General features: G+C 55.0%; 1 protein-coding gene across 1 annotated transcript; it reads left to right on the top strand.

Moving 5' to 3' along the window:
* Nucleotides 1-105: 105 nt before the first annotated feature.
* C21H7orf61 (chromosome 21 C7orf61 homolog) lies at nt 106-5,602 on the top strand. Its single transcript, XM_045992773.1, has 3 exons — nt 106-1,247; nt 1,428-1,751; nt 5,158-5,602. The coding sequence occupies exons 1-3, from the start codon at nt 1,194-1,196 to the stop codon at nt 5,389-5,391; spliced, it is 612 nt and encodes a 203-aa protein (XP_045848729.1). The 5' UTR covers nt 106-1,193; the 3' UTR covers nt 5,392-5,602.
* The last annotated feature ends 3,738 nt before the right edge of the window (nt 5,603-9,340 follow it).

Below are 9,340 nucleotides of genomic sequence, written 5' to 3' on the forward strand. Positions count from 1 at the left end.
ATCTTGTTGCTTGTGTCCAGATGGGTCTTGCAGTGGCAGGACTGAGGCTGTGGGCTCCCTCGGAGAGCTTGTCCAGACTGTGGGGGCGTTGAATGTGGCTTAGACAGAGTGGTCAGAAGAGTTGGGGGTGGTGTGCCAAGGGCCCAAAGGGCGTCAGTGGCCTGGGTCCTGGGAAGGGGCAGGCAGGCCAGGCGGGGAGGCCGGGAGAGGGGGCGTCAGCCCACGTGCTGGTGGGGGGGCAGGGAAACAATGAGGCCTTTGGTGATTGTGAAGGATCCACCTCCAGCTTCCTTCCCAGTGTGTCCCCTCTGCGGGTTGGATCCTGGTAGCGGCTTGGGGGCGGGGCTGGGGGCCCTGAATGGGCCCCTTGTCTCTGCGCTGGGTGTGGGCCAGGCTCCTCCGGGCACATAGTGCCCTCGCCAGGCCTGGCCGGCCTCCGTGGCTTCCACCCTCCTCTGGCTGAGGACGGGCCCTGTGGGTGAAGGGGGCCCCTCCCTGACAGCCTAGGCTGGGCTCCTGCCCCAGGCAGCAGAGGCAGGTAGGGAGAAGGACCCCATCTAGTGGGGAAGGAGGGAAAGCAGCAGCCTCTGTCTCCGAGCAGCTTGGCCCCAGACTAAAGGGGACCCGCGTGGACAGTGGGATACCGGAGGCCGCCCCAGGTTGGACTTTCCACCCTAGAGCTCCCTAGATGGATGACCTTGGGCAGTTTTTTTGTGTTTTCTGCATCTCCGCTTCCTCTTGGGTAAAATACCTACCGGAGGGCTGCGGGGGTGATGACGGGACACACGGGGCTGTCCAATGAGTACCGGGCGCTCGGCAAATGTTAATTTCCCTTCCCTGCACCTGCGGGCAGGAGGGCTGAGGGCGCAGGGATTGGCTCCGTGGGTCCTGGAAGGGCCTCGGGGGTTGGGGTCAGGGCCAGGCAGGCTCTCACAATGGGCTAGAACTCTGCCTTCCTCTGAGTTCTCATCCACTTTGACTCCTCTCCCTGTCTCAGGGAGGGGAGGTAGGACTTCGGATGAGTTGTCAGTGAAAGCTTTTCTCCTGGATTCTCTATTTCTTTCTTCTCGGCTGTGCCTGAAGCCCCCAAGAAACCCCTCAGGTGGTGGCCACTGGCCTGCAGCCTGTTCCCCTCCACCCTTTGTACCACATGCTTGTCCTGCCCCCTACTTGATGCTCGTGTATTGGGAGAAATGTCTGCGGTAATGCGGTTCTTCCGATGGATTTGGCGAAAGATTACTCGCTGGGTGAGTTTCAGAGAGTCCCCCTTCCTCGTGTCCTGCTGGGGTGGGTGGCGCTGGGCCGTGGCCTCTAGGTCACAGAAACCCATTTGGGGAGGACGTAGGGACACTCGTGGCCCCTTCCCGTCTGTGATCGCCTCTCTGCCAACCGTTGTGCCCCCCCCCCCTCCCTGTCCTGGTTCTTAGGTTTTCTTCTGGAAACACAAAGCTAAGCCCACTGTCTTGGAACACTCTGACTCCCAGAAAAATGCAGTGAAGGTGGAGAAGACTCCCAAAGTGACTGACACTTTCAAGTTGGTTGAGCCTTGCGAGGAGGCTAAGGTCTCCAAGACGGAGGAGACCCCCCAGGAAGCCGATGCCTTCACGTTGGTCAAATCAGCGGATCAGGCCGAGGTGGAGCAGAAACGTGGGGGCCGATCCCTGCTGCAGCTGCCCCGGACAGCTGTCAAGTCCGTCTCCACGCTCATGGTCTCGGCCCTGCAGAGCGGCTGGCAGATGTGCGGCTGGAAGGTCGGTCGGCACCATATTCCCCTGGTTCCCAGCGGGCCTCCCACCCTCCCTGATCCCCCATGACTCCTTCCCCCCTCCAGCCGCTTGGTGGACATTGGTGTTGTGTGCCTGCCAGGCACTGAGGTGGGCAACCGAGGATACAGGGTGAACAAGGTTTACCCCGGCTAACGGAGCTACAGACAAGGTCACGGGCATTGTTGGTTCAGTGTGTTAGGGGGTGTGACATGGGAGGTCAGGGGTCTGTGGGAGCCCATCTCATTCAGCCTCGGGGAGTCAAGGAAGACCTTCCTTAGCAGAAGAAGGGGGTGAAGCTGAGATCTGAAGGTTTGGCCCCATCTTGGGGTGGGATGGGGGAGGGGGTGACGGAGCGCGTTCCGTGAAGACAGAAGAGCAGGTGGGCTGGGGTGGGGGTGCTGGCCCAGCGGGATGGCTTTGGGCAGTCCTCGGGCCAGGGGCCAGCTTGTACGAGGCAGAGTGGTTGACCATCTGTGGAGTTTGGATTTGACCCTGAGAGCGATGGGAGCCCTTGTAGGCATTTGAGCAGAAGAGTGTATCATCTCAGCTTCTCAGATCTGAATTTAGAAAGCTCGCCTGCTCTCATAGGTTGTGGTGTGGCCACCCTGGCAACATTTTGGTAGTTTCTTTTCTTTGGTTTTTTTTTTTTTTTGAAGATTTTATTATTATTATTATTGTTAATTTTTTTTAGAGATTTTATTTGTTTATGTATTTGTCAGAGAGAGAGGGAGCACACACAAGCAGGCAGAATGGCAGGCAGAGGCAGAGAGAGAAGCAAACTCCCCACCGAACAAGGAGCCCGATGCGAGACTTGATCCTGGGATCACGACCTGAGCCGAAGGCAGAGGCTTAACCGACTGAGCCACCCAAGCGTCCCTGGTTTTTTTTTTTTTTTTTTTTTTAAGATTTAAAAAATTTGTTTATTTGAGAGCGAGCAAGAGAGAGAGAGCACAGAAAGAGAGGGAGAAGCAGATTCGCTGCTGAGCACAGAACCCGACACAGGGCTGGATCTCAGGACCCTGACACCATGACCTGAGTCAAAGGCAGACACTTAAGCAACTGAGCCACCCAGGCATCCCAGTTTGGTAGTTTCTTCTAAAAGTAAACCTGCAGTTGTCATATGCCAAGCAGTCATACTCTTCACATTTATCCTAGATAAAAGAAACTTTATGTTCATGCAAAATCTCCACGTGAATGTTCAGAGCAGCTTTATTTGTAATAGCCGAAACCAACCCAAATGTCCTTCAGTGGATGAATGGTTAAACTGTTGTTTCCATACCACGGAATACTTCTCCGCCATAAAAAGAAACAGATTATTGATGCGCCCAAGAACTTAGATGAGTCTCAGGAGTTATGCGGAGTGAAAACACCAATCCCCAAAGGTTATATATAGGGATACCTGGGTGGCTCAGTGGGTTAAGCCTCTGCCTTTGGCTTGGGTCATGATCTCAGGATGCTGGGATCGAGTCCCGCATCGGGCTCTCTGCTCGGCAGGGAGCCTGCTCTCCCCCCTCTCTATATATTGTATGATTGTGTTTATATTCTGTACCACTCTTGAAATAACAAAATTACAGAAATGGAGACTTGATGAATGGTTAAGTGGTTGCCAGGGACTAAGGGTTGGCAGGTAGGTTGGTTGTAAAAGGGCAACGTGATGAATTCTTTTTTTTTTTTTTTAAGATTTATTTATTTATTATTATTTTTTTAAAAGATTTTATTTATTTATTTGACAGAGAGAGATCACAAGTAGATAGAGAGGCAGGCAGAGAGAGAGAGAGAGAGAGAGGGAAGCAGGCTCCCTGCTGAGCAGAGAGCCAGATGCGGGACTCGATCCCAGGACCCCGAGACCATGACCTGAGCCGAAGGCAGCGGCCCAACCCACTGAGCCACCCAGGCGTCCATTATTTGACAGACAGAGATCATAAGTAGGCAGAGAGGCAGGCAGAGGGAGAGGAGGAAGCAGGCTCCCCACCCAGCAGAGAGCCTGATGTGGGGCTCGACCCCAGGGCCCTGGGATCATAACTTGAGCCGAAGGCAGAGGCTTAACCCACTGAGCCACCCAGGTGCCCCAACATGATGAATTCTTGAGTTGATGAAAATGTTCTGTGGCAGTTGACGACATGAACCTGAATTGGGTAGAATTTAGTACACCCACAACTGAGTACAAGCAAAGGGGGAAACATGGATAAGATCAGTGGATTGTGTTTATGTCAGTATGCTGACTGTGATACTGTATTAGAGTTTTGCAAGATTTTATTATCGGGGGAGATTGGGTGAAAAACATAGGAGGACTCTAGTATTTCACAATTTCATAGGACTCCAAGTCTCTCAAAGTCAGAAATGTAATTTTGAAAAGGGAAGTGTCTGGATGGCTACCAAGCCAACTTATTTTGGCCTTGAATGAAGTATTACAACACTAATAATAAAGTTCACTTGGCACCCTGTGATGGGTGGGTCAGAAAAGGACAAGGGGGGGGCGCCTGGGTGGCTCAATGGGTTAAGCCTCTGCCTTAGGCTCGGGTCGTGATCTCAGGGTCCTGGGATCGAGCCCTGCATCGGGTTCTCTGCTCAGCAGGGAGCCTGCTTCCCCATCCCTCTCTGCCTGCCTCTCTGCCTACTGTGATCTCTGTCAGATAAATAAAATCTTTAAAAGGTAAAAAAAGAAAAAAAAAGGACAAGAGGAGAGGCAGGGTATTTAAGAGGTAGAATTGTACCATCTGGTTGATTGAATGACGGTGAAGAGGGAGGGAGGGACAAGTCAGAGCAGGCTGGAGGCAGTCACTGGGACGGAGAATGAAGGAGCGAGAACAGACTTAGGGGAGGAGAGGGCTCTGGACTGGAGTTGGAGGTCAGGAGGGCATTCTGTCCTTTTTTTTTTTTTTTTTTTTTTTTTAAGTTTTATTTATTTGAGAGCACAAGCCGGGGTGCAGGGCAAAGGGGGAGAGACAAACCGACTCCCTGCTGAGCAGGGAGCCCCAAATGGAGCTTGATCCCAGAACCATGGGATATGACCCCAGCTGAAGGCTTAACAGACCGAGCCACCCAGGTGCCCCAACCCGCCTTTCATTTTAACACAGTCTCCAGGCAACCCTAGTGAGGACCCAAAGATGGGTGAGACATGGTATCTGTCTTTCAGGAGCTCGAATCCCAGTGTTGAAAACAAACAGGTCTGCAGAACAAAGAGTGTATGACATGCCAGATTTTGAGGGAAACCCAAGGGTAGAGACAAAGAACACCTAATGCAGCCTGGGAAGGCTCCTGGAGGAGGCGGTGCCTGAGCTAGGCCTGATGGGAGGAGGTAGCACTAGACAAGCCTCTGCTGTTCATCACCAGCGATTTCTCCCTAGACCAAGCTGTTGACATGTGCACATCATCTGTCTTTCTCTCATAGTCCTCTGTGAGCTCTACCTCCATGTCCTCCCAGATGAGGTCTGGGTCCGCTCTGGAGACGCCGGAGGCTGAGATGCTGCGGGAAGTCTACCTGGTGCTGTGGGCCATCCGGAAACAGCTGCGACAGCTGGCCCGCAGGCAGGAGAGGCGGAGGCGGCGCCACATCCGGGCCCACGGAAGCCCCCAGCCTGAGGCAGTTCAGGGCCTGAAACAGGATGCCCGGAGTCCCCTCTAGGGGGGGACCCCACATCCTCCAGAAAGCCCCCACCTCACTGTTCGGTAAGGTTGATAGGAGAAGTTAGGGCAGCCGGCCGGGAGTTGTGGGTGAGGAGAAGTTTTCATACTGTCCCCTCTCATCGGGAGCCCAAGTCCAGACCTGGGGTCCCACTTACTCCCCTTCATTCCGTTTATTCAATTTGTAAAAAAAAAAAAAAAAAAAAAAGTTATCAAAATGTTGGGAAATAAATATCAAATATTTCTGAGTAAATGTAGAGTGTGTTTGTGGATAGCCAGAGGCAATGGGGTGAACTCGGAGGGGCCGGGCGGGGCTTCTCAGGGGCTGGCCCAAATATGTGTGGGAGTAATGGGGGTTTGGGGGGGGGTTGGATCCCCCTGTCCAGGCCTTGGGCCCAAACCCACTTCCAGGGGGCCGACTGCCTTTTGGCAGCTCTGCTAGGCCAACAACCCCGGCACCTGTCGCAGCAGCATCCCTTTACTGAAGATACGTGGCGTCCACCAGGTCCTGAGCCCGGGCTTTCCCTGGCAATCCTACCAAGACAGGTGTTTTGCACAGGTCGAGGGACCGTCCTGTCCAGGGCCCTGGAGCAGGCAAGACCTGCTGGAAACTGCCCGCTCCGGCAGCCAGCCCCCTGCCCCGGCCCCTCTGGCGCTCTGGGGCTCCCCAACAGCGAGGTCAGTGGGTCTGGAGACGCGGCAGCAGCCGGTCACTCATTGGTGCGGAAGGCTCGCAGGCCCTACTGGCCGCACCGCGGTGGAGAGCGGCCGAAAACTACAACTCCCAGGATTCCGGGAGGCGTCGCCGGCGGGGGCGGGGGCGCCGGGGAGGCCGGGGGCGGGGCAGCGACGGCGAGTGGGCGCCGGAGGGCCGAGCGTCCTGCTGCTAGTGAGGGTGTCAGCCTGGCTCCCAGGGGATTGGGGAGAAGGAGGGGAGGTGGCCGGCGGGAGGCCGTGGCGTTTTGGAGGAGGCTGGGGGGCGGGAGGCAACACAGGAGAGGTCGTGGAGGCGCAGGTCCCCTCTCGGACTTAGTCTGCCCTCTTGCCCGGCCACACGAAGGCGCAGAGGTGGCTGGCTCCCCAAGGAAAAGCAGGGATATTTCACAACGACTGCCAAATTAGGGTGTTCTCAGAGCTGGGGGGGGGGGGTGCGGCGGGGAAGGTGGAAGGGATGCCGGCAGAGGCCCCGGAGAAGGGGGGTAGGGGGAGGAGGAGGGAGGGTGCAACTGGCTGTGTTGCTGGGTCTTGCGGAGTTAGTGTGAATAGCAGGCAGGTGGGGGGCGTGAGCAAAGCTGGGGCAGTGAGGAGCAAAGGGGACGGATTGCTGGAAGCACCCAATTCCCTAGAAAAGTCAGCAGATGCTCTCCTCTCCCCAGGACCCCCTCCCCACCCTCCACTGCTCGGGAAGAGTTGGGCCCCCTTGCTGGGAATCCGGGTTTGCCTCTCCCAAAAGTCTGGAAACCGCCCCAGGCTGCCCAGCCTTGTAGCTCTGCTACCCTGAGCCCATTAGCTGCCCTCCGCACCTCAACCTTGAGTACCAGCCACCACTTACTAAGCTCCTACTGTGACTTCTTTTAGGTCTCGTTCTAAATAATTCTCACAACAGCTTTCATTTTTGGGGGGGGGAAGAAAACCAAGGGACAGAAAGGTCGCGTTTAGTAAGTCATGTGGCTTTCACTGATGCAACTGATGAGTCTAGCTTACTCCGGACGTTACACGTACACACACATACACCTCACAGTGCGGGTGTTCAGTACATGAAATGGCTTCTCTGGGAATGTGTCTTGGTTTAGCATGAAGTCAAAGCCTGCGTTCAGGTGGGGCCTCAAAATGGGCTGATACACAGTGGCTCATTTCTGGGGCTTTCAGTCAACCAGTTATTCCTCACCTCTCCCTGTGTGCCGGGAACCATTGTGGGGCCTAGTGGCGTTGGTGCCGGGTCTGTGTCTCCGGGTGGCCAAAAGGCTGGAAGGTGCTTCACTGTGAAATTCAAGATCAGCCCCTCCAAGTCCTTAGAGAGACAGGCTCCTCTACCTGAAGGTTTCAGTGAGAGGGTGGTGGGGTAGGGTGAAGGGTGGCCCGGAGGGTCACTGGTAAGGAGCCTTGCAAGTAGCTACAGGCCCGGGAGCCAATCCAGGCTTGAGGCTGTAGGCTTGTGGGAAGGAATACTGCCTTCATTTTTCTTTGGCTTCTTCAGCATCTTGGGAGTGGGAGGGGAGGAAAGGAAGAAGGCGAGTTCAGCCAGCAGCCAAGGGAGCTGTTGGCACCTTCTCTCCCCTCCTTCCCTCCCCAGACATGATGGAGTTCTGTCCGGGCTTGGCCAAGCAGGGGAATGGAGACTTGCGGGAGAGAAGGGGCCAGGAAGAGAAGTCTGCAGAACTTGCTTTTCCTAGATGTCTCAGTGTACGCAGGTGGCCTCCTGCCTCCCCATCCTAGTAATCCAGCCCAGAACCCTGCGGGAAGGCCTGTTGCGGGCCCTGGGGAGGAACTTTCCAACTGGGAGAGAAGCCTAAGGGATCTCCTGGGGTAGTGATGTGTGGGGAAGGATGCTTACCACTGTCCTACCCCCGCTGAAACCTTCCAATAGTTTTCCACCCCTCTTGGGAAAAAATCCATACTGTCCCCTTTGTCTAACATGCCCTTCTCTCAGATCTTGGCACCTGGGCTCCTTGCCAGTGTGGATTGTGTACAAATGTCGCCGCGTCTTCCCGAACCCTTTCCCTGATGACCTGACTTAGAGATCAGGAGAGACCCGCTGTCTTGGCCATCCTCTGTCTCTCATCGTGCTTTATCTTCGGTTAGTACTTAACAGGATCTGAAATTTTATCTACGTGTTGGCCAGTGTACTTGGGAGGCTGCCGTGCCGTGTAGTAGTGAAGAACACGGGGAGTGATTTGAACGGACACTTTCTGGATGTGTAACCTTGGGTAAATCGGCTAACCTCTCTGGGCCTTGGTTTCCTCATCTGTAAAATGGGGAGTGTGGGCAGTAGTGCCTGCATTGCAGGGCTGTCATGAGGATGAAGGAAATGAGGCTTAGCCCAATGCAAGGAGTCAGAAATGTTAGCTGCCGTGATGATAGTAATGGTTACGATTGGCAGTGTGCGGCTGCTATCCCCGTGGCCTAAAACAGTACTGAATAAACGAAAGGAAGTGTGCCTTCAGCTCCCCTCAACCCTGTTTCCTAACAGCCCAGAGCTGCCACGAAGAGAGTCAACCCAGGTGAAATTTCTTGGTTTAAGCCTTTGAACCCAGAAACAAAGTCTCAGCCCTGGACACCGGGTCTTCTCCTGAACCACGTTGCTCCCTCCGCTTCGGCCCATGTGCTCTGGTATCTGAGCGCTGGGGGGGGCAGGGTGGGGAGTCAGTCCCTTCTGAGCCCCACTGGGGGCTGGCCCGGGGCATGGAGGCTTTGGCCTCGGTTATTCTCGGCTGCCCCAAGACAGGGTGTGCGCACGGCCGTGTGTGCACAGACACGCGCCTGTATGTCCTTGTGGCTGTCTGTGGCTATATTTTGACTTGTTCCTGTGTTCCCCCTCTGGAGTGGCAAGACCAAGATCAACCGGAGGGAAAGACTGTGTACATTGCAGGACTGGTAATGCTGTCTGCCTCTTTGTGGGAGCTGCCTGTCTGCTCCTTGGGTCATTCTGGGGTACTGGGCAGACAGGCTATTAAGATGTCCAAGGCAGGGGGCACCTGGGTGGCTCAGTGGGTTAAGCCTCTGCCTTCGGCTCGGGTCATGATCTTGGGGTGCTGGGATCGAGGCCCGCATTGGGCCCTCTGCTGGGTGGGGAGCCTGCTTCCTCCTCTCTCTCTGCCTGCCTCTCTGCCTACTTGTGATCTCTCTCAGTCAAATAAATTAATAAAATCTTTTAAAAAAAGATCTCCAAGGGGGAAATGGACCAAAGGTAGAGATTGCCTCTTCCCTTCTCCGTCCTCTTTGTTTCCAAA

The sequence above is a fragment of the Meles meles genome, chromosome 21 (genome assembly GCF_922984935.1).
Source record: "Meles meles chromosome 21, mMelMel3.1 paternal haplotype, whole genome shotgun sequence".
In the NCBI taxonomy this organism is placed as follows: Eukaryota; Metazoa; Chordata; class Mammalia; order Carnivora; family Mustelidae; genus Meles; species Meles meles.